Genomic DNA, 26,125 nt, shown 5'->3' with positions numbered 1-26,125 from the left:
GTTGAGACCATTTGAGGTAATTTTTTCCATCCAATCTGTAGGTTGCATGAATCTGCTACAATTCTCCAGAAGGTATGATCCCTGGAGGTGCTGTTGTTTCTCTTGTATCACAAGAGCTAATCTCACTAGTTTGAGTAGACATCTTGATTGAAGGAAGAAACAAGGCTAAAGAAAGACTAAGAAAGAGCCACAGATCAGTAGGTGCGGTTGCAACAATAAAGGCTACTAGAAAACTAAACAGCAATGAAAGCTGGAAGTTAGGAGGATAATCGGTAATGAAGGTTGGAGAAGGGTTGCCCATAGAGAGTTCTCTAAAGCTCTAATACCATATTAAACAAGATAGAAAGAAGAGATGTTGAACAAGATAGAAAAGAGAGAAAACCTTTCTTTTAGGAGTAGAACTCTATGTTAGGCCTAGCCTCTCTCTATTGAAATTTATAGTAAGTTGTATAATAATTAAGATTAAAATTAAAGCCTAAATTATAGCTAATTACATCTAGTCATATGCTTAATTGACTACTAATTACATAGAGATTGACAACTAATCTTTGACTGCTAATTACATGGTAATTGACAGCTATTCCTTGATTTGTGGCAAATCTTCCTTCCTTGATTTGTGATAAATTTTCTTGATTTTTCTGTCTTGATTCACGACAATAATAACCAAGATGACTCATATCTTTAGGTGTACTTGTTTTGCACAGGAACTTACTTCAGGATGGGATAAACTCTCTGCACGGTCTAACAAAGGCTTCTTTTTTGGGGTACTCATAGTTACAAAAAGGGTACAGGTGTTATTCCCTTGATTTGCATTGGTATTTAACTTTGTCGATGTCACCTTCTTTGAGACCACACCATTCTTCTCATACATCAGCTCTGATTCATCTGTTATTTATGAGGTTTTACTTGTTCCTCATTTTGATGCCATTTCTACTCCAGACTCTGTTGGCTCTTCTACATCTACCTAGGTTCCATCACTTCAGACCTATCATTGACACCCTTATTGCACGTCTAAGGATAGACTTGCTTAGCTGGTCCCTATTGACCCACCTCCTATCATGTTGCCTCCACCTGCTCTGGATCCACCTGGCTCTAGTCCTATTGTCGTTCGCAGAGATATATTTAGTACTCATAATCCTCATCCCGTTTATAATTTTTTGAGTTATCATTGTTTATCTTCTCCCTATTATGCCTTTGTTTCTTCACTCTTTGTTGTGCCTATCCCCAAGGACTATTAGTGAGGTTCTTTCTCATCTAGGGTGACACAAGCTATGGCTGATGAAATGTCTACTTGGATCCTATTGGTACTTGGGATCTTGTGCCCTTACCTCCTGGTAAATCTATTGTTGGTTGTCCTTGGGTTTTTACTATTAAGGTGGGTCTAAATGGCCAAGTTGATCAATTGAAAGCTCATTTGGTTACTGAAGGTTACACTCAAATTTTTTGGCCTAGATTATAATGATACATTCTCTCTCATGCTAACATTTGTTGTCTGGTTATTCCTTTCTATTGCTATCATTTAGCATTGGCCTCTTCATCAACTAGCCATTAAAAATGTTTTTCTGCAAGGTGATTTACAAGAGCAAGTGTAAATGGAGTAACCACTTGGGTTTGTTGCTCAAGTAAATTTGGGTTAGTGTGCCATTTACACAAGTCACTATACGGTCTAAAACAATCTCTACATGCTTGGTTTGCAAGATTTAGCACTATTATACAACAACTTGTCATGACTTGCAGTGAAGCAAATCATTCTATTTTCTATCATCATACTTCATCCTATCACTGTATCTATTTGATTGTATATGTGGATGACATAGTCATTACTAGGGATGATCAAGAGGGCATTGATAAATCAAAATATCTGTTCATCACTTCCAAACCAAGGGTTAGGATAGATTGAGAAACTTTTGGGGAATAGAAATAGCTAAGTCAAAGGATGGATTTTGTATTTCTCAAAGGAAATATGCTTTAGACATACTTGAAGAAACTAGAGTGTTGGGATCCAGTCAATACTCTTATGCAGTGTTATTAAAGGCGCGCACCTAGACGCAAGGCGCACCCTGGGCGCCTGAAAGCCTTCCAAGCGGGCGCAGACCAAAAGGCGTGCCTAAGGTGCGACTCAGCCCAAGGCGCCTTGAGCTTTTTAACTGTTTTTCAAGCTTTTTATTTCACTATTTGTTACTTATTTAATTTTTTACTGTTTAGGGTTTAAATTTATTGATTCAACTACAAATTTGACAATAAGTAAAAAGGCTACTGCTTCAAATGCTCCAATTGAATTTGAACTAGATGAAGATGGATTGGGAGAATTGAACAAATTCAAGGCATGCAATAACAAAATGCAACATTAAGTCACCAAAACAAAGAAAGATGCAAATTCAAATCTAATATATTACCTAACAAAAAAATATATGAAACTATCACCACACTTCTAAACCACAGAAATCATCCAACAAGAGGAGTAGATGATGTGGAAGAAGATATTAGAGATGATGCTTCTAATGATGAAAATATAGAAATGTTTAGTCTTTAGAGTGGTTTTTTTTATAACATGCTTGTTAAAATATTATTAGAAGTTAGGACCTATTTTATACATTTTTCTTCAACTATATTTTTATTTTTATTTTTTTTTTATTAACTTGCGCCTAGTTCCACCAGGTTCGCACCTCGCCTTGTGCCTTGCGCCTCAAGTTCCAAGACCCTTGTGCCCCTTAGTGTGCCTTACGCCTTTAATAACACTGCTCCTATGGATCCCAATGTCAAATTACCAAGATAGGGGAAGTTGTTATTAGATCCTGGTAGATACTGGAGACTTTTTGGAAAACTGAACTACCCCACAGTAACTCGGCCTAATATTTCCTTTGTTGTGAGTGTTGTCAGCCAGTTTTTGGATTCACCATGCGATAGTCATTGGGATGTTGTGCTCTAGATTCTCAGATATATGAAAGAAAATCTAGGCAAAGGTATATTATATACCAATAGAAGACATTCTCAAATTGTTGGTTATACAAATACACATTGGGTTGCCTCCTTCAAAAAGTGCTCAACTTTTGGATATTGTATTCTTGTTTATGATAATCTAATCTCTTGAAAAAGTAAAAAGTTGTATTTGCAAGGCGTCGAGTGCACAAGTTGAATATCAAGCTACAGCTTTAGGAACCTGTGAACTTATATGGCTAAAGCAACTCCTTAAGGAATTGAAATTTGGGGAAACAAGCCTTATGCAACTCATATGTGATAACTAGGCAGCCTTAGTCATTGCTAAGCTACTATGAAATAGGCATAACAATGTATAGGGAAAAATGTACCAGTTTACCCTGAGGAGACTACTATGAATAAGGCTACGTCGTTATCACCTCTTGAACTAGAGAAGACTAGTAGTTTTTGAAAGTTAAACTACTATGAAATGGGCATGACAATGTATAGGGAAAAATGTACTTGGTAACTTGAGGTTTTGAATAAAAACAGATTGTACCCTTCACATTTGAGAAAATGCCTTTGTCCCTTGCCTTTCATTTACCATCATAATGCCCTCGTTTTTCTCTCCCCTCTCCCCTCTCCTCCCTCCCCCCTTCCCTCTCTCTTTCTCTTTCTGGTTCTGCCAGGCCGGCCAAACGTCTGTTCACTCTCTCCTCTATCTCTCTGGTTTGAACATGGCGGCCGAACCTTTTGTTCAAATCACCGCAGACCCCATCCTTCCCTCCCTCTTTCTTTACGCTATTTCATTTCCCTTTCTTTTCCCCTACCGCTGCAAGCTAAAACCCATCGATCGTGACAGAGGGTTCACAATCGTAAGATCTTCTTCGCAGTGATGGCATTGTGACTAGTGGGCCTCAACCCTGGGCTCTCCGACAGCATTGGGAGGCTTCTCCACCGATCGACTGGTTTGGAATCACCAAGCTTTGTCAAGCATTTCTCTGATGGCACAGTCTTCTCCCTCCGCCAATGGCATTTGCAATCTGCAAGGGCTTCTCCCTCAGAAATAATGGAAGAGTTCAATTGATGCGGCGACGTGGCTCTAGAACAGCGGCATAGGGGGCGTTTTCTCTGGCAAGTACTCCATCTGTTGCGGCGGCGGCGGCAGCGAGTTCTCCTCTCGTTGGTGGTTCTGGTCAGCATTGCGCCCCCGTGGGTTGTTGTGGGCACTTCATCTTGTCGGGTGAGTCTTGGAGGCTCCGGACCCCAACGATGCGAGGGTTTAAATTTCTGGCCATCACCCGCCACCGCTATTTTTTTTAATTTTTTTTAGTAATTTTATGTTTTATTTTAAAAATCCGATAACTTTTTATATTTTATTTCTCAATCCACCACCACCTCCACTATTTATATTTATATGTAATAATTTTATTTTTTTTAATTTTATATATAGATTACAAATATATTTCTATAATTAAAATTCATTTCATTTCTTATAATTAAAGATATACTTTTATAATTAAAATATATTAATAATTTAAATAAGAGAGTGGAGAGAGAAAGTGAAGGAGAGGACAGATAAAAGAATAGGGATAAAATAGTCATTTATCTCATAAAAAATTAATATTACTTCAAAACATAAAGATTGACTTTGTAAATAAGACAAATCTGAATAGTGATTATAAAAATTTAACTCTTCATAAATACAAGTCTATTTCAATTTTAGCCATCTTATAAAAAAATTCATCACTCTTTCGTGAAAAAAACATCAAAAAAAACAGAATTGAAATAAATAACTACGGAAAAGGTGAAATCACATGTAACCAGGGATTTGAACCTAAAATCGCTGGTTACTCATAGCAAATAACAAAACAAAGTCCCTGGTGGCTAGAGCTTTTGTAGAATGTTAAGCAACCAGCAGTCTAGAAAGTTGAAGCTGTAGGACCAAGGGCCAACAATGCAAATCAAGCTGAAAACAAATACCTTAGTAGGCAGCCTTAAGCAGTGGCATTTGAGATGATGAAACACACACGCAACTTCATCTGAACAAAGTTCATGACTCATAAAGAACCAAATTGAGTAGATCTCCCGTATAAGGTTTATAAATTGTAGTTCCCAATTTACCAACCAACTTATAGGTTGACTGAGGGATGAAGTGTAAGACTACAGAAAACAAATCATAACCGGAGAAAGCTACCAAAACAAATTACGTTCAGTAGACATTAAACTATTAAGTGCAAGAACAATATAGAATCCATACATATACATAACATTTATATACCCAAGCCTAGACACAAGCTATAGTGCAGGAATAATAGTGAATATATATATTGAGAGAGAGAGGGAGGGAGGGAGGGCGAGAGAGCACGTACAATCCAAGCCTAGAAACAAGCAATAGTGCAAGATACTGCAGAAAAATAAGCTTGTCCTTTCAAATCACAAGGAGGTAAATTCCAAAAAATTATAACATGCAGTAGCAGTTAATCCATTAAGTGCAAGAACAATATAGCATTTGCCAACATAGCAACTAGTAACTGAAAGAATATAAATCTAGATTCTGCAAAGATAATTTTGTGAACATAACTTCATTTTTGCACAGAAAAACTCAGGATGTTCTTATTTTTTTCTGTATCAGATATGAAGCAAAGAAAATAACATACACTTTCATGAGGATCTGATTTCTTGTTTTGACAACCCAAAGAATAAAGATTGCGCGCATCACCTTGCTCCCTTGGGAAGCGGTTTTGCTTCAAAGCTTCATTAATTGCTCTTACAGCCCTGTATTCAACCAAGAAATATGTGTAATACATTAAGGCACTTGAACTTCATGTGCATTTGGAAACAAAAACAGAAATACAATAATATACCAGAATACAGAGGCACTACTCTATCCAAGAGTTGAAAGTTGAATGAATCAAAGAGGCACTTGTACTACCCAATAAAGGAGATGACAACAGTGATTACTCCTTTCGCACCTAGAGATACTATCTGTTGGGGTTGAAGTTTGCAGTCAAGACCAAGAATGCCGCCACTAGTTACTTCCAAATGCAGAAAAAGTTGACCCCAAAGCAGGTACATGGCAAGATACCTCATCTAATTTGAGCATGCGTTGAAGTGCCTAACCTCGAAGCAGATGCCCCAAGCCACAAAGTGGAGCTGGTCATCCTTAGTCAACCAAAATGTGCCTGCTAGGAAGAGTTAGCGAGGGACTGCAGCATGACCCTTGACCAGGGCACTCATAGTGCTGACCACAGAGGGCTCGACAAACAGGTGCAGGTTGTAATATTGTGAAGGGAGGCATTGCAAGAGTACCTCAATTGAAAACAACCTGGCATGCAATGCACTGTGCATTACTCGAGGATTGCTAGTATTGGCTACACCTACAAAATGATTTCAAAGCCTATATGAGGACCTGCCTTGCATGTCAGCAAGACAAGCTCAAGCAGTGTGTGTTGGCAGGGTTGCTGCAACCTTTGCCCAACTCTGAGCATCAATGTTAGTTGATGTCCCTAGACTTGATATCAAGCCAGTTGAAATCAAAGGGGTGCACCAACATGCTTGTGGTGGACAGATTTTCAAGCATGCCATCTTCATTCCAGCACACGATGACTGCACAGCTGAGGTAGCATCCCACTTGCTCCTTGAAAATGTGGTCAACTACTAAGGCATGCCACAAACAATAGTCAGTGATCGTGAGCAAGATTTGAACTCAGCCATTCAAGCTGATGAACTCAAACCTCAGCTTTCCTACTAGTATGAACACATGGATTGATGGCCAGAAAATGAGGATGAATGCATTGCTGGAACCATTTCCAGGGCATTATGTGAGTGCTAATTAGAGGAACTGAGCCAAACTGATGGATATAACTCAATCCGCCCGCTTGTAGCAGAGTGAGGCAACAAGCTATTTCAGATCATTCAGGATAGCAACCTTTGACATTAAAGTGGACTAGCTGCAGGGTACACAACAACCCTGAAGCATACAAATTTTCCAAAGACCAGTAGGAGCAACATGACCTGGCCCAGACCTGCTTGCACAAAGCTGCCAAGTACATGAAGAATTGGCATACCTCAAAGCGTACGGCAGTTGAGTTTCAAATCAGCAACCTTGTGACAGTCAAGGCTACATGCAATAGAAGCTATGGGACTTGCACAATGGAGTAGTTTGACACTATGAAGGCCTTTCAGTGTGCTGAGATTAATAAGGCATCTGTCAAGCTTGACTTGCCCAAAAATTTAACCTACATCATATTTTTCCTGTTAGCTGGCTACAGCCTTGTTGTGAGGATAAATTAATTTAACCTGCATCACATTTTTCTGGTTAGCTTGCTACGGCCTTGTTGTGAGGATAAATTGGATAATGACCCTGGCCACAGCAAGTCAAAGTGGGCACCCCTTGGCATCCAATAGTCCTATGGCCAACTTCATTAGTTTATTGGTTATAGGGACATGCCGCATCCCTTTGATCTGTTTAAGAGAATCTCCCTTCACTTTGCTCGTGACAGCCAACTCTGCCTTGCAACTAAGAGTGCATCTACATATTCACAATCCCTGGCTTGTGCTTGACCTGAAGTTAAATTCTACTAAGAAATCCTACAACCTAGCTCACTTTGGGCTCAATTTCTATCACTGCAAATTGCAAGTGGTTGTGTCGTCAATTTTGATGATGCCAGAAGACCTAAGCATATAGTGTTGCCAAGTTTGTAGGTAGTGCACTACAACTCCTTTCTTGCATGGTATCGAGGGAACCCCTTCCAACATTACAAATTAACTAATCAATTTTCTATAAAAAATACAGGGTTAATTTAGTTTGTTTTCACTTTAAACAATTTCCTGACTCCATTGACTCCTCACACCCAATATCTTACTACTTTGTTTGGGCTAGATATCATCCCATGGATGAATGGAACAAGGTAATTGCATAGATGGGAACATGCAATTGTCCTCATTTGGCCATCAACATGTACCAGGCACAAGGGTAGACTACTCTTCATCTTAGAAGGTTTTGGGGTGATGCTAAGCCTTAATAGGGTGTTTCTGTCCCTTTACTCCTACCCTCCATTTTATTTTTTTATATATTTATTATTTTTTTCCATCCTTCTCGGCTACAACACAACTATTACATGTTTTTCAATTTTTTTTCATCTCTGTGTGCGTGCGTGCACGCTTTCTTTTTACTTGTCTTCTAGTCACCTACCCACATGGCCGACAGTCTCCTAACCATAGAGCTGGGTATTTTCACGTTTTTTTTTTTCCTTTAAATGTTACATCCCATGTCAGTGGCCAGCGATCCAAGCAGTAATGGCCAACACTGGAAAATTAATGGCCACGCATTCCTGGCCATTAATGTTGGCCCTTGCCCCATGTATATTTTATTTATTTATTTATTTCATCATTACTACTAACTTCTTTTTCCCCTTTCTATCCATCTCCAGCTCCTGGCATTTACAGTTTTACTCCTTTACCTCTAACACCCACCACCACCCTAATCCATGAAGCCAGCTAACTGTAATACTCAACTATTACAAACTTTTACCCATTACATACCTCCCATGCACCACAAAATATATGCTAACATTACAAGCAAAATCTTCTCAATACCTATCAATACCAAATGAAAAGAAATACAAATGCATGATCTAACTTCTACCTCATATTTGAGGTGTTTATGCAAAATATTCACTACATAGTCACTCCCAGTTACCAAAGACATCATTTACACAATCTTAAAAACACTTATATACAACAAACTCATATTACCAAAGATAAGTAAGTTTATACAGGCATGCCCTCCACATGGATAGGCCTCTAACCTGTCTATCTGTCATCCTCCCTTACCATGTCACCTGTGAGGATAGTGTATAACATGTAATAAGCTATGGAAACATGTGCCTACTTGATGCAGCCCAAATATTTTAAAAACACAAAAAAAGGCCCAAGTCCAAATTAGCATCAACCAAAGAAGACCAAATGAAGCCCAACTTGTGGAAGCTTCTTAAGTTAGGTGTGTGTTCATTATTTGAGTATTGAGTGGGTTTAGTGCTTCCATTATTTAAGTATTGAGCGGGATTAGTGCTTCCATTATTTAAGTATTGAGTGGGTTTAGTGCTAATTGTGTGGTTGTCCTTAATTTAAGTATTGAGTGGGTGGTTGTACCTAATTTCCTAGTTTTTTTTAAATGTGTGGTATCTAATACATTTTGTAAGCCATAAATAGCTCATTTGGTTGCACTTGTAATGCATCCAAACTTGAATCAAAATACATTTCTATTCTTAGCACTTCTCTTTGAGAATTGTTCTTCTCTTTTCTCTTTGTGAGAACACAAGTTAGAGCAAAATCTAGCAAGCCGCTGTATCACTACTTCAAATTCTAAATCCTTTTTCCATGCATCTGCATTAGATATTTGCCTGCTTATTCAGTCTCCAACTTGTCTCTAATCACTTGTATCGTATCTGTGGTCTGTTGGACCACTGCGAGTCCCATAAGTTCCATATTACCAACATTAATCCGGCACAAAAGTGAGCAACCTTTCTCCCATATAAAGCTTCATAGGGTGCCATATCAATATTGGAGTGATCACTGTTATTACAGGTAAGCTAGGCTAAAGGTAAGTAACTATCCCAGGTACCACCAAAGTCCATTGAGCATGCCCGAAACATATCCTCTAAGAGTCTAAATAGTTCACTCTGACTGTCCATTCTTCTGTGAGTGATATGCAATACTAAACCTCAACTTTATGCCTGGACAATCTGCAAACTCATCTAAAATCTCAACGTAAATTGAGGATCCTCGTCTGGCAAGATGATCTATGGCACCTAGTGCAACCTCACAATTTCTATTACATACAATTATGCTAGTCTCTCCAAAGAATATGTTACCTTGATTGTCAAAAACTGCATCAATTTTATCAATCTGTCAACAATAACCCACATCATATCATGTTCCTTGGCTGTCCTTGAAAATCTGGTCACAAGATCCATAGTGATGGTCCCACTTCCACTCAAGGATCTTCAATGGCTGCAATAGTCCAAAGGATCTCTAGTGCTCAGTCATAAGCTGCTAGCACACTAATATCTCAACATATTGTGCCACATCCTTGCATATATCAGGTTGCCAATACTGCCCCCTCAAATCCTCCAACATCTTGTTACTCCAGTTATATTGGGACCTGTGAACTTCCTCAAGTATAGTCCATCTAAAGTTTGTCTGGTCAGGTACAGAAACTTGCCCTCTAAACCTCAATACACCATTTGGTGTCTCTACAAAATCTTAACTAACTCTCTGTTCAGCTACGTGTCTCAGCATATGTAGGCCAAAATCATCTTCTTGGGCCCTCTTTATTTCCTCAACTAGGGTGGGCTCACCTATACATCAACCTGAGTTAGTCCCTCCGGTAGATACCTGCCAAATTGTAGATCTGACAGAGAATTCTCAGCTAATTCGGCTGAGAATTAGGCGGGAGGGAGAGGGATTTTGTAGAAGGAGAGGGAAGGATAGAGAATTGAGGAAGAATTGAGCAAGAGAGAGAGAGAATTGGAGGCGGGAAATCAGATTTCTTAATTGTATTCAATGATTTGAGAATAGGCTGGCTCAGATCTTATATACTGATCCACAGCAGGGAATTGGCGCCAAAAACGGTTACCCAATCCCGAGTACAACTTGTAATGCATACACAAGGTACAACTCCCTTATAGCCATAACTACCCTCAATGTAGTAACCCGCGGTCTAGGTACATGACAATACCATAGCCCTATCACAAGCCTGCCACTATCCCTCTTATCTTCCTACCAGTGCATTGGCAACCATGTCTACCTTTCCAGGGTGATACTATAGTTGCAGTCCAAATCCTTCAGGACATCCACCCATCGTCTTTGGCACATGTTCAGTTCCTTCTAGAAGAATAGGTGCTTCAAGCTTGCACAGTTAATAAATATATCAAACTGCTCCCCATAAAGATAATGACACTCAATCTTCCGTGCAAAAACTACAGCAACAAGCTTCAAACAATGTGTAGGTTGATTCACCTCAAGTCTCAACTATATTGACGCTAGGCAATCACCCTACCATGTTACATGAACACACATCCAAGTCCCTACTTGTATATATCATTATACACCACACCTGCCTGGACTGTCAAACATCGCCAACGCTAGAGTCGAGATAGCTGTTGCTTCAACTTTAGGAAGCTCTTCTCACACTTATTGCTCCATTCAGATTTAACTCCCTTTTAGGTTAGATAATAGGTGAGGCCATCTTGGAGAACCGCTCAACAAACCACTGATAGTATCCAACAAGCCCCAAAAAACTCCTAATCTCGGTAACATTCTTGGATCGCTCCCAATCTACTATCACCTCAATCTTGGAAGCATCGAAATCCCATCCTTATTCACCACATGACCCAAAAATACAACTCGACTCATCTAAAATTTGCACTTAGACAACTTCACATATAGCTTATGCTCCCTTAATGCCTGCAGCACAATCTTGTGATTAATTGAAAGGAACACCATGTTTATATGGCCACATCTAGTGCTTAATTGAAATTAATTAGTTTGCTTTCATAGTTATTGTTGAGAGTAAAAATAATAATGTAAAAGATATAGTTAACCCTTTATATACAAAATTAAGCTTTTAGATGAACGGCGGTTAACAATTTAACAGGGTATCAAAGCGGGCAAAGATTCTGAGTGCAACACGTGGTTCAACTAGTTATGTAGTGAAATCTGGCCACACGTAAAGGGGCATATTGAGAGTAAAAATAATAATGTAAAAGATAAAGTTAACCCTCTATCTACCAACTTAAATTTTCTCATGAAAGGTAGTTAACAATTTAATAGTTACAATATGTAGGACATATTAGGAAACTAGAAAAGTTGACCAAGCTAATTGCCTGCAATAGACAACAATAAACTAATGAGAGGGGAAATTTGTTGTCAATGATTCAAAAGCAAGGGTATTCGATGTAACAACCCCAAGGATGGTTCATGTTGTTTACCTATAAAATGCCTTTATAACCATATTTCGAACATCTATCATTTTACGAAAATTGATGGTAAATGTAAAATAAAGGAATGTAACTGTATATGTTATAAATTGAGTGTTCAACCATTTATATACATGCAGCCTATTCTTATATAAGGAAACAAAATAAATTAAGAAACTATACAAGAATAGAAAACCATCCATACAGCTAATTACATCTCTAGGATACATTGCTAACACTCCCCGTCAAGCTGAAACATAGATGTCCATCATGTGAAGCTTGTCACTTAGTCTGGGAAGTCATCCTTCTTAAGGGCCTTGGCGAACATATCCGCAACCTTATCCTTATAAGGTGTAAATGGAGTACAAATCTTCTTACTAGTAACGGCATTCCTCACAAAGTGACAATCAACTTCAATATGCTCGTGGAAAACAAGGTTACTTGCAATATGAATTGCTTATTAATTGTCACAATGCGCTAGAATAGGAGTAGTGTGTGTAATATCAAAACCTTCTAACGATGCTTTTAACCATATTAGTTCACATGTGGTATGAGCCATAGCAGGGTATTTTGCTTCAGCACTAGATCTGGACACAATTGTTTGTTTCTTGCTTTTCCAAGTTACTAGATTACCTCTTACAAAAATGCAGTAACCTTATGTAGATTTTTTGTCACCCTTGTCACCAGTTAGCGTCTGAAAAGCCAACTAAATCCATATGTTTGTTCTTTTTGAACCATAGTCCTTTTTCTAGAGATTTTTAATATATCTCAAAATATTGCAAGCAGCTTCCCAGTGACACTTCTTAGGTTTTCCATAAACTAACTAATTAACCCCACGGCATGCACAATATCTAGCCTAGCCACTATTAGATAAATAAGTTTCCCAACTAGTCGTTTGTATTGTGTACTATCCTCAAGGTCGTCATCCTCCTTCCACAAGTGAAGTTTAGGTTAGATAGGAACTTCTGCTGGTTTTGCCCCTGATAGGCTTGTTTCCTATAGAAGATTTGTGGCATACTTTCTTTAAGATAGCATTACACCCTGTTTACCACAAGCAACCTCAATACCAAGAAAATACCTCAATTAACCAGTCTTTTGTAACAAATTGTTGCTGCAAGTATTTCCTAGTTTCTGCAATGCCAGTTATATCACAACTTGATGACAGTATACCATCAACATATACAATAAATATCACAATACCAGATGAACTATGTTGCAAAAAGATTAAATGATCGACCTAACTTTGCCTAAATCTTGCAGCAAAAACTACTTGACTAAATTTGTCAAACCAAGCTTCAAGACTCTACTTCAAACCATAAACAGCTTTCTTCAATTACACACGAGATGAGTCTCCACCTAAGCAACAAATCTAGGTGGTTGCTCCATATAAACCTCCTCAGTCAAGTCACCGTAAAGAAATGCATTCTTCACATCTAGTTGGTACATGGGCCAATCTAGATTGACCACTATAGACACAAGCACACGAATAGAGCTAAGATGAGCAACAGGAGAGAGTCTCAAAAAGGTCAATACTTGGAGTCTGAGCGTACCCTTTGGCAACTAGGAGTGCTTTATACCTCTCAATAAAACCATCAAGATGATACTTAATAGTAAAGACCCATATGCATGCAACTGGATGAACCCCCATAGGTAACAGTACCAAGTCCTAGGTGCCTGGATAAAAAGTGCAAACATCTCCTCCTCCATAGCCTTAATGCCAATTCGGGCTTTGAATAGCCTCATGGTAATCCCTAGGAATAGAGACAAAGGACAAAGACAAAGAAAAATGACAAAAAGAAAGACCAAGGTGATCTAAGGATACAACATGAGCAATAAGATGTTGAGTACAAGAACATTTACCTTTGCGAAGGTAGATCAGTAGAATGCAATGGAGGAGGAGACAGGTTAAGAGCAAGAGGGATTTGAAAAGTAGCTCACCGAGTGTAAACCTAAAAGGTTTGGGAAGGGGAATAAACGGATGCATAGGAGTAAGAAGGGGAATAGTTGGTTTGTCAGTGGAAACCTTAAAAACAGTTTAAACTCAAAAAAGGTAACATCTACAAAAACAAACCTCTTTTTAGTCACAAGATCATAACACTTATACCCCTTTTAAGTTCGAGAATACCCCAAGAAAATACAACGAATAGCTCTAGGCGAAAGTTTATCCAAACCACACTCAAAGAGATGAACAAAGCACACACATCCAAAAATACGAGGAGTAAGCGAAAATAAAGGAGAATCAAGAAAAATATATTTAAAAGGAATGTCGCCTCCAAGAACAAAAAAGGGCATCCTATTAATAAGAAACCTGGCAATAAGGACAGCATCCTCCCAAAAAGATTTAGGCACATGCATATGAAGCATAATGGTGTGGGCAACCTCAAGAAGATGACAATTTTTATATTTAGCCACACCATTCTATTGTGGGGCATAAGCACCAATGTTTTAAATATCGAACCGGATAGCGAACTGGTCTATTAACTAGGTCACGGGTCAATTGGTCTGACCAGTTAAACTGGAGTGGTCTGACCGGATGATGTCATATATATATATATATATATATATATATATATATATAGACACACACACATACAAGACACCACTGTTATTAAAGATAATTTATATCCTGCAAGTCATGTAGAGGCATCTCTTCTAGCTCTCACTCTTAGCCAATTCTCTCACCATCAAATCCTCTCTCCCCCTTTCATCTTCGTTCAATCCTTGAAACTCCTCGCACTCGATCTTGCCGTGCCAAGGCACGTAGCACTGTGCGCAGAACAATCTATGGCAAATCAGACACTCCGATTGCTTTATCACTGCCCCCTCATCGTTCACTAACATCGCATAATAGTCACTGAACGAGTAGTAGAACTTCTCGGATGCCGGAATCACAGATTTGCACAGCAACTCATCCCAACGCGTCGCCATTTTGGCGGACACCCTCGGCCGGCACTCGTTGAGTTCCAGTACGTCGCCGCACTCCTAGGCTTCTTTTATACCCCGCAATAAAAATTGAAGTCAACCCGGTTCCCAGTTTAACCGGCCGATTCGGTCCGATTTTAAAACATTGATAAGCACAAGAGGTCTGATGAATAATGCCATGACAAGAACAGGATTCAAAGAAGTCAAATTTCATATAGTCTAAAGCATTGTTAGATCTCAATATATCAATATTAGAAGAAAATTTAGTATTTATTTCATTGTTAAAGGTTTGAAATATATCAAGAACAGATGACCGATCTTCCAACAAGTAAATCCAAGTCATCCCGGAATAATCATCCATAGAGGCAATAAAATACTAGTCCCCAGTCATAGTGGAATAACAAGAAGGACCCTACACATCCGGATGCACTAAATCAAAAGGATGCAAATTTTGATTGTCTCTAGAAGGAAAAGACACTCTGTGATGTTTTCCTAGCCAACACGCATCAAAATGTAGTTCAAAAATAGACTCACTAAAAGACACAACATTCTTTAACTGAGAAAGGGAGGGATGACCCAACCAACAATGCCAATGATAAGGAGACACACCCCTAGCAGTAGCAGCAACGGACACAGAATCATGAGAGAGGTGATAGACTCCCCCTTACAAGAGACATGTCCAATCATTGTATTCGTCTGGAGATCCTAAATTACATAGTGAGTGGGAAAGAAAGTTGCAGAACAATTCAAAGCTTTGGTAAGTTGATGAACAGGAAGAAGATTAAAGGGCAGCTTTGGAACATGGAAGACTCTGTCAAGCCCAAGAGAAGAAGTATGAACAGTACAAAAAAACCAGACACATTAGAAACTGAGCCATCAGCAACATAAACGGGGGGAGAGATTAACAAGGTGTAAATTTGGTAAATTGACAAGAGTTGCATGTGATTTGATGCACCTGAATCAATTAGCCAGGATTTACCAAAGGACGCAGCAAGTGCCCCAATACCTAATTGGAAGGGGTGAGAGGAAACAGAACTCATCTGAGAGTGCAGTAACCTATCATGCTCCTAAGAGATTTGGACAATATCCTTAGGGACAACAGTAGAAGAACTAGGCTCACTAGCAGGAAGAGTAACAGCTGCAGCTGTAGGGGCATTGGACAACTTAGCACCTTTGGTAGCCCAATTAGGCTTGCCATGCTTATGCTAACATCGATCCACTGTGTGTCCTCATTTACAACAATAGATACCTAGCCTATCATGACCTTTGCCCTTTCCATTGTCATGCCCACGACCACATGCAACCATGGTTGAATGCTCCAGATTAACCCCAAGAGAGGACAAGACCAGGGAAGCAGATTGTAGGAAAGAGAAAGTAGACTGAAGCGTAGGCATGGTACCGTTCCCAAGCAGCTGACTCCTGAGAGTGTTGTATCGCTCATTTAGATTCATTAAAAAACCACATACAAACAGGTTTTCTCATTTCCATTTCTGAGTCTCTAAATCAGTAGAGAGATGGTAAGGTTGACAAAATTCTTTGGTAATCCCCCTATAGGCAGCAAAAAAGTCTGGTAGAGACCTCTCTCCTTGTTTATTATCAACAAGCTGTCGAAACAAATAGAAGATACAAGAATTATTACCATCAATGGAAAACATCTCTTTGATAGAACCCCACATCTCCTTAGCAGTTGATGTGAGACCGACAGAGATAAAGATCTCAGGTTCCAAAGCATTTAACAGCCATGTCTTCACTGCACAATCAGATTGACACCATGCTGCATGTTTGAAATCCTTAGAATCCGGTCAACGAGATGATGAGCACGACCTTGAGACCCCAAGAATGTACAAAAGGCTTGGGACCAAAGAGCAATATTCTTTCCATTAAACTTCACTGCATAGACACTCAGATCTGAAAGAGTCATGTTATCTGTCATCCTAAATCACAAACACGAGCACTGCAAGGCACACAACCTTGAATACAGAGGCACAAGTGATCAATCACAGAAGAGGGGATCAATCTACCCTCACAACAAACAAGCTGGGGAAAGAAAAGGCCACCAAAAACAGCATCCTGGAGTGTAAGGGACGGCAAGCAGTTAGGGCAAGAAAAGTTTACCAAAAACAGCAGCTTAGGGTGGAAGAGACAACAGGCAGCTAGGGTTTGGGTTAGGGTTGAACCTGCTCTGATACCATGTAAAATAAGGAATGTAACTACATATCTTATAAATGGAGTGTGCAACCATTTATATAGATGCAGCCTATTCTTATATAAGAAGCAAAATAAATTAAGAAACTATACAGGAATAGGAAACTATCCATACAGCTAATTACAGCTAATATTGCTACCTTATCATAATATACAGCTAGGTACATCTCTAGGATATGTTATTAACAGTAAAAAAAGTTATCTACCTAACAATATCATCACCAATCTCTGGAGTAATACAAACACTGTGCCTTCTTCTTCTACGAGTGCCGGATGGTGATGCCCCAGCAGACCTGTGAATACACAAGCTGGTGCAATCAGTTTTAGATGACACGATATGCATGCACCAATGTTATTGCAGAAAGTTCTCAAATAAGTGACACAAACAGGAACAATCAAAATAGAATAAAAGTTTTCCACTGAAACAGGAATACAAGAGGAAAGCTTGGATCTTCAGAACAGTGACAGCTCAAACGGAAAGAATCCAAATATAGCTGGGGAAAAAGCTATCCATCACTTAATAAGGCAATCGAACAATCAATACAATGTCAATTTGCAAAGAAAGTTGAGACATCAATAGAAGTTCAATATAGGCAGCAGAAACAAACAAAACTAGTGCCCCTAGTAACGAGAGAACAGTATATAAAAAAGAAAAAGGTCGCTACTTGAATATGCAACAGGGGCAGTGTCACATTCCTCTGCTAATATGTAAAGAATATTAACAGAAAATTGTTTTCAGTTTTCCAGGGACAAGAAATTTGGAGATAAAAACCTTGATGCAGCCATATCCTTCCTGTATTCCCTGTAAGAATCTCTATGGCCACTTAGGATAGATTTTCCATGCAGTCGATGTAATGGGTGCTCTGGACTGAAAAAGCAAAAACAAAAACAAAAACATTTGAATAAATTTGAAATAAAAAAAAAAAGAAATTTTCTTTAAACAAGTAACAGTACATAAATTTACAGAAGAATCAAAAAGAGCCAACAATCAAGCATGCATTCAATTCAAGAAACTAGCATAAAGGCAAACTCAAATTAAAACTAAAAAACTGAAAGAGAAACTTTGAACTTATTGTTTACAAATATAACTTGCATAACATTGAAACAATAAATAGCAACTACAAGCTTGACAAAACCTTGAACTGGCTGTTGACTTCTCTGTCATGACTTTCTTTTGGCTGCGTCGCCAAAATGCATTTGCTATGTTTGGTTCACTGTGTGATGAACTGGAGAACCAAAAAAAACCACTTAAACAGTGACATGTAAAAAGTATATTCATTAAGAGAGGAAAAATAGAAGACATGACTATAAATTATAAATCAACAGTTCCATAATATTTCATAAACTATGAAAGACAACAAGTAATGTTACTTCAGCTTTCCGTCGACCATTGTTTTCGATTGAAGCATTATATTCTGCAAAGATGGACCTGATGCATTAGCAGATGCTTCAAGTTTACATTGATATAAGGACTGAAGGCTCTCATTATTTTCAGTTCTGCAATGCATAACCCAAGTAAATTTTAATCCAACAATAGTAGAGATTCCTAGGAAGAATACTGGAAGCTGATAAAGCTACAAAAAAGGCACAGCAAGATTCATCAAAGCTGTTGGCAAGAAATCATTTCTCACCCTTCAACATGTCGTTCTGCAAATGCACGAAGAGGACTGTTTGGTTCTAGGGGTGAATCACATGAGTCATAGTCTGCAGAATCACTGTCACCTAGAGGAGATATATGAGACATAATGATTGCCTTGGTTGAACAGGGCATTAATTGGCCAGGAGAATGCACAAGATCAACTAGTAGTTCCACTGAATTCATCATCACCGTCACAGAAATATGCTTATGTGAGTCAATTCTCTCCATTACTCCATCCTTTGGCAAACCCTGAGAATGGAAATGGAAAACATTCCAAGCTTCAGAGACGGAACAATAAGCAGCCAGAATTTTTTCTAGTTCAGGGTGTTGCGTTGTTAACTACCATTCCACCTAAAATCTTAAGCTTGTAGATTGAGGGGTAATATAATCTTTTATATTAAATTTTTAACTCTCAACAAAGGGAGATCATGCAAGATAAGTGACAAGCATACAAAGGAATTAAAGCAAGCAGTTCATTCCAGGTAGCAAACAAAAAAACGTACCACCACAAGCCTACTTTCGAGGCCTACAGAATCTGCAAGAACTTTAAACAAGATTGCTCGGGCATGGCATGTACCATGCCTTATTTGACCCAGCATCTGGACTACTTGATTATCCAATGCAGGACAGACTTCCTCCGAAGCAATTTTGATGGGACTTGCATCCAGATTTGATCGTTTATAGAAGTCATAAACCTATACATGGAAACATGTGACTAAAACAAAAGGAGTTTGATCATCATCTTGAAACCATTAATAATTCCTAGTGGATGTCAGAACCCAAAAAGCCTTCTAAAGAGTTTACAAATAAAGGGGGCAAAGAGAAAAAGGACATGAATGTATACATATATACATATATATATATGGAGAGAGAGAGTCTCTTGATGAATTATTTGACAAAACCTTGCAAAGTAGGGAGTTTTGTGCAGTGGGGAAATGCCTTTAGTGTATTTTCTTATCTTCAGATTTAAAATTTTTGAATGTAAAAAATCTACAGAGCCTAAAATTTAGAAACAAAAAGAGAGTATCAACAACTAAAAAGTAGCACCCCCCACTGATCATGAAATATGACAACTGGAAGGGTACTGAAGGTAGTAAAGCTTCAGTTCAGCTTAAAGAAGTACACTATCCAGACAAAAAGTTGGCCATTAGAGAAGTAAATCATTTAACCAAAACACTAATACAGAAAAGACTAAAGGATGGTAAAAAGTTCACTGTGTAACTACAGAAAACACACCAATCCAGCTATCTTTTTTATAACTGCAGCTGGATTTGAACTTAATCCTTTAACCAGAGTAACAGTCAGCTGCTTCAGCATAGAAAGCTTTTTATCTTTATCATCAACTAGAATAACATCTGCTCTAAGACCCTCTGAGCGCAAAGCATAAAGGTCATCAAAAGAAGGAATAATATCAAACAGCTCCTTGAGTCTTCTTTCCTGCACAGTGTTACTTTTATCAGACAATGACATTATATATTCATCTGGCAGGTTGTTAAACCATGACAAATAAAATAACTATTCTTACAATCTGAATCAGGTTTCAGAAATTTATAGGAAATACTAGATTAAAGTACAGAACACACATAATTAGCAAGCAGGGAGATATTAATCCTTTGTCAATAATATTTAATAGAAAGAAAATAAATTAAATCCGAAAACAAAATATGATCCCCCGATATCTAGTTCATCTTATGAATCATTGTTCTAAGTCCTAGTACAAATTTCAGATGGAGAATTAATGAAGTGTTAAAGCCTTCAAAATCACCTTTTATGATCCATATGTAAGATGCCTTATGATTTACAAGCCTCTAAAATTGAAAACAACAACATATCAATCCTTCGTCATAGCCCCTTTTTTCTCAGTTTTTGTTTCCTGAACTTAGCAACACTATGCACACATCAAAGACAAACAGATTCAGCAATCTCCAAAGAAAAATAAGGGCCTACCCAATCACAAGAGATATTCCTAGCCAGTTTAAATCTTTTAGGTTCAAAGGGTTCTACCATTTTCTAGGATTGAAAGAGCATACCATGATATGTTCCTTGTGGACCATTTTTTAGCTTTAAGTCAAAAAATACCTACATTTGTGTTAGAGAATTAATTCAAATGCAGCTTCGTTGAGGGAAGAAACCAGGTTTCTGAAAACCAATTTAGTTTTATGCACTGTAAGTCAACAATGGAAACCATCTACTTACTGAGACATCTAATGGAAAGGTCCAAGGAAAAATGTTTGTGTATTATGTATATTCATATGGTATTTATAGACTTAGAAAATGCTTAGTACAAAGTCCACAAAGATGTCTTATGGAAGGTGTTGGAGAAGAAAGGAGTTTTAGATTGCATATATACAAGTTATTAAGGGTATGTATTATCAAGCAAAACCATGTGTTAGGACTTATAGTGGAGATACTAAGGGCCCGTTCTCTTTACTGTTTTCAAACCATTTCTAGTTTTCAGTTTTTTAAAATAGTGAAAACGCGTTTACTTTACTGTTTTCAATAATACATTTTCGAAAACAAGAAAAAAAACTATAAAAAAAAACTCAAAACAACAAAATTGTTTTGGCTGTTTTCAACCAAAACACGAAAAAGATGGGGTAATTTATTTATTTATTCATATTTTATTCTTGTAACGGGAAAAAATGTTGCAAGATCCACCAACTTTAAAATGTATATATTTCTTAATAATATATTAGCATTAAATAGTTCTAATTTACTGAATAATCAAATTTATTGAATAAAATGTTATTAAAAAATTATTCTCAAAATTCCAAACAGAATGCGTTTTCTAGTTTTCTGTTTTGAGAAATAATTTTTCAAAATGACAAACAGAACACGTTTTCTGTTTTCTGAAAACAAACTATCAAAACAGAAAATTAAAAATAAATTTAAAACTCAAAATTGAACATTGAAACTCAAAGAGAACGCAGCCTAAGTTTTCCCAATTACAATTGGATAGCATCAAAAATCTACACTGAGCCCTTACCTCATTGCTCTTGTGATAGATGAACTCAAAAAACACATCCAAGAAGTGCCTTGATGTATGTTATTTGGAAAAAATATTGTCTTGGTGGATGAGACAGAAGAAGGCACGAATAATAAACTTGAATTATACATGTGGAATGTAAGTTCAGCAAATATAGATGAACAATAAACTTGAACCATACTATGTTGAATGTAAGTTTAGTAAATATAAAAGTGTGGATGATTCTATTGTGAGACATGGATGATTCCATTGTTCAAAAAGAATGGGAGATAGTGGAGGATGTTACTCAATATTAAAGCATGATGGTTAAAGTTAATAAGTGAATCTAACATTTCATGTGACTGTAAAATCCCTTCAAAGCTAAAAGGGAAGGTTTATCGGGCAGCCACAGGACCATTTCTGTTGTATGGAAAGTTTAGGTATAATGAATGCATCAAAGGAAGACAAAGGCAAAAACATCTGACATGCAAGAATACTTGCAAACAGGCTAATTAGTAATCAAAGAAAATTCATTAGCAGACTGCAAAAATTGACGTTTTAAGAGCAGGAGGAGTTAAAAAAAAAAATCAAAACTAATATATAAAGGGAGAACAATAATTGCGTGTTCCCCACTTTTGAAGCAGTGTCATTAATTGGAGTCCCTGATTTAAGCTTAATAATTTCAGTTATTTTTGGTAAGTTACTTTCCTATTCATTTGGTTACAGATAAATATATAAACTACAGAATTAGATAACTGCATGTCAATTTTTATAACTACTTATATTTGTGTTTTAACTGATCGGCTCATGATGGGACCATTGGCAACAGAGTTTCCTCACAGGGGTGTGCGTGTTCCTGACAGTTATTATATATCATAGCAAGTACACAGAACTTGGGAAAAATTTAAGTAAAACTGCATTAGATAAATGTAAGAAATCCAATGTATTGGCTGAAGGCAATTCTCGCTGTGTGACCGGCTGTGTGTATAGTGTCTAGAATTTCTACAAAATCCTTGTCCACAGTTACAAGCAAAAGTTTGGCATAATCAGGCACAAACAAGAGAAAAAACATTAAAAAGCATATCAAGATTCAACTGAGATATTTTCTTCTTCCTAATCACCTCTAATTCCAGCATGCCACTTCGCCAAAATTTTTAGCACAAAAATGCAAGAAGAGAACCATATTCTTCAAACTGCGCAGTGCAACAAAATATAATACGCTACTCACTGCAACAATGGAATAGAAACCATTGGGAATTGGTTCAGCAAGCTTTCCGGTGGCCCACAAAGTCTGTGAAGCTTTATAAGATGCCAACCCCTCAACCTCATGGTCACTTCTTGATTCTTTACAATTTAACTTTTCTTCTAAAGAAAACAGAGAAACTGATTGCAGTTTTTCCATAAAATTTGTTGGCCACCAAGCATCATTTGAAGGACCTGGTTCCAGTGGGCCCCCATCATCTCTTGTCTCCTCCATCCACAGAAAGATTCAACACTAAGATTCATTTTGGCTAAACCTTACCCCATGAATGATGGTTCATAGTAAATGTACTTCTTTCAGTAACATGTCTGCATAAATCTTTAGTATCTGTTTCCTTGATTTGCAATCATAAAACCTGCAAATTTGAATACTGAAAATGGATTTAGAAAAACTACATCATAAAAATAAGCAAACGTATCTTTTACTTAGCTTTCATTTGGTAAAAAGTATGTTTCAATGAATTGAAATCAAAGCTGGGAATTTATGTGACCAAAAAAAATAAATGCATTTATGAGATGATAATTTGGGTTGTTTCAATGCAGCAATTTGATCATGACTTTTAAAGAGAACAGAAAGAAGAAATTCTCTCGAAACACAATAAGGTAATAGAAATGGTACGATACTTAGAAAAAAATAGAAATGTTACAATAACTGCCAAAATACAGCAACAATCACAACAATCATCAAAAACCTTAATCCCACTAGGTGGATCGGCTATATGAATTTTAGATCTCTAACCAAAAGAAAAGAAGTTGAAACACAATAATAATAACAACATATCAAGCCTTAATCCCACTACATGTGGTCAGCTACATGAAATCTAGCTCACTAGCAATTTCTATCTAAGGCCATATCATTTGTAAAGCCCTAACTCATATTTGACCAAGATTTTTTTCTCAGTCTTTCTCTACCTCTTTTGCTAAAATTCCGTTCCACCCACTCTCCTGATAGGAGTCTACTGGTACTTCTTCTCACATGATCAAAAATGCAAAAAAAAAGTTTTCAAAATAACAAAATGGGAAATATCTATATTGTCAAAATAATATGCATATATATATATATATAATGAAAAAAGGTTGACAAAAGTTTTATTCTGAATGCATATTTGACAAGAGGTCAGTTTTAAGTGGCAAAAGTGCTAAACTTCTATCATGTGTTATGTCATGTTTTAGGATGTCACAGTACACAATCTAACATCCAAAAGCTTGCACTTAAAAAAAGAAAGTTCTAACTCCTTTCATCATTGATATTACAACTTACTCTTAAAACACTAAGAAGCACGAACACCTAGATAACAGACAAACAACTTGACATGGTATTTTGGGGAAAAATTACAACTCAGCATTGCACCTACATATCAATAGATAAATCCTTAAAGTTAAATGTATAGATGAAACAATTTTTTTTTTTTACACCAAAACTACATTTATTATGTCACAAGATTAAGGGAGTATTAGCCACACCTGTACATATTAGGTGAGAACTATTACAAAATGGGACTCAAATTTTGATGAAGGGAGGCAGAAGACCTCTACTTGAACCAATGGTTAATAGATCATGTTGTTAGGACTAAAAAGCTCCTTAACGTGCAAAAAATATATATAATCTAGACATGGCTCTGATCGATTCATCTTGTCTTCACATTAATAGTCTAACAGGGTCATAATGGAGTCATAATGGAGTACTGGATCGGGTGTTAATCCTAGCAGCCAAAGTGCAACCATGCCAGTTTGCACTCCATAAATGGCACATAGAAATCTTGGACGTAGGTTGGGTATAGCAGGCAACTAAATGTTACAGTAAAGCAAAATAAATTGGCACACTTACAATAGCATTTTCCATATTATTCCTTTTTTTTCTCTAGTTTCTTTCTTAAATCTTCTATATAAAGGTAATAACTTTACCAGATTATAAATTTTCTTTCTAAAACTTGTCATATAGAATCTGACAAACATCCGACAAGGAAACAAAATGTATTTGGATAAAACTTTAGTCATGCAGTCGCCTCCTATATTATTTGGTCATGCAGTCTCAATACTCTTCCATTAAGTGTTTCAGTACTCAACTTTAATCCATACAAATGAGCACGGACCATCAAGAAAAGAAGCTATTTCATAATCTTCCGATTAATTTCCAAGTCCCAAACGCTCCTTCAGTTTGGATGACAGGCCCTTTTCTCTAGTTCTTATTTTTTTTCTCTCTCTCTCTCCCTCGTTTGGTCAACAACCCATTTCTGATTCCAAAAGTTTTCCCTATCTTCAAATGCCACATCGAAAGCTACATCTGAAAGTACGCGTCAATGCCGACACACACGTTATAAGCCATTGAAATTCTGATGGACATTGAATTCACTTCAACATTCTTTCACGTTCACAGATTCGACTTCGAGAAAGCTTAAATTGAAGACACGCAAATGAGGTCGCGATCAAAAACCAAAGGGATATCAATACATATCAAAGAAAGAATTTCATCAAATGCAATCCCTTGAAACAATATCACGGCAACTCATCTATTTCAAAAATTTATCTGAAAGACTAAAAGAATCTGAAGTTTGGAATCAAACAAACGTAATTTGTACCAGTAGATCGACGCATCTCCCTATAGTTCTCCGAATCAACAAAGTCTGAATTTGAATAACTGCGATTCTTCTTCTGTCCTCGTTGGGCAAGAGAGAGAGATTTGTAACAGAAGAAACAAAATTGGCACTGTTTTATTCCGTTAACGACGGGCCTACCGTGACCCCTGGTGGATAGAGCATCTCCAAACCTCCTCCCATTCTACTTTTCTATTATATTATAAATATAAATAATTTAATCTCTACTTTCCTTCTTATTCTATTTTTTATTATATTATAAATAATTTATTCTTTATTTTAATTTTACCTAAAAAATTTTGTGCATACTCCAACCACACTCACTCTTCTCTTCTTTATTTCACTCCATATCCCACATATTTATTAATAAATTTTAATTCTATTTATTTTATCTCACTTATAATTTTTATTATTATAAAAATTTATTATTTATTTGATAATTTAATAATAAATATAATGATATTAGATTTTTATAATATTTAATATATTTGTAAATAAATTTACTAATATTTTTTAAAAATAATTATTTAATAAAATTATTTGAAATATTTCCATAATTCAAAATTTAATTAGTCAAGTTGTGTAAAAAATCACAAAAATAAATACTCTCCTTGTGATATAATAATTATTATTTTAAATA

At 37.0% G+C, this 26,125-nt stretch overlaps 1 protein-coding gene across 3 annotated transcripts in view; it reads right to left on the bottom strand.

The window, feature by feature from the left end:
• The window catches only part of LOC127794141 (probable serine/threonine-protein kinase SIS8), a 66,818-nt gene extending 41,180 nt beyond the window's left edge, over window positions 1-25,638 (bottom strand). Inside the window, exons 1-10 of one of the 3 annotated variants that reach the window (XM_052325054.1) lie at window positions 25,471-25,638; window positions 22,860-23,247; window positions 19,903-20,103; window positions 19,170-19,361; window positions 18,659-18,915; window positions 18,399-18,524; window positions 18,164-18,253; window positions 17,800-17,895; window positions 17,234-17,320; window positions 5,577-5,694 (exon numbers count right to left, since the gene is read on the bottom strand). In XM_052325054.1, coding sequence (XP_052181014.1) covers window positions 5,577-5,694; window positions 17,234-17,320; window positions 17,800-17,895; window positions 18,164-18,253; window positions 18,399-18,524; window positions 18,659-18,915; window positions 19,170-19,361; window positions 19,903-20,103; window positions 22,860-23,108 — 1,416 coding nt within the window. In that variant the 5' untranslated portion in view covers window positions 23,109-23,247; window positions 25,471-25,638. Of the gene's footprint in view, window positions 1-5,576; window positions 5,695-17,233; window positions 17,321-17,799; window positions 17,896-18,163; window positions 18,254-18,398; window positions 18,525-18,658; window positions 18,916-19,169; window positions 19,362-19,902; window positions 20,104-22,752; window positions 23,263-25,470 lie in introns of those variants that run through there. The other 2 variants (XM_052325055.1, XM_052325056.1) reach the window with 2 other exon arrangements.
• Window positions 25,639-26,125: the final 487 nt, after the last annotated feature.

This window comes from Diospyros lotus, chromosome 2 (genome assembly GCF_014633365.1).
Source record: "Diospyros lotus cultivar Yz01 chromosome 2, ASM1463336v1, whole genome shotgun sequence".
Taxonomy (NCBI): domain Eukaryota; kingdom Viridiplantae; phylum Streptophyta; class Magnoliopsida; order Ericales; family Ebenaceae; genus Diospyros; species Diospyros lotus.
The sequence above is the reverse complement of the archived record's forward strand: the minus strand, read 5'-3'. Positions and strand labels throughout refer to the sequence as shown.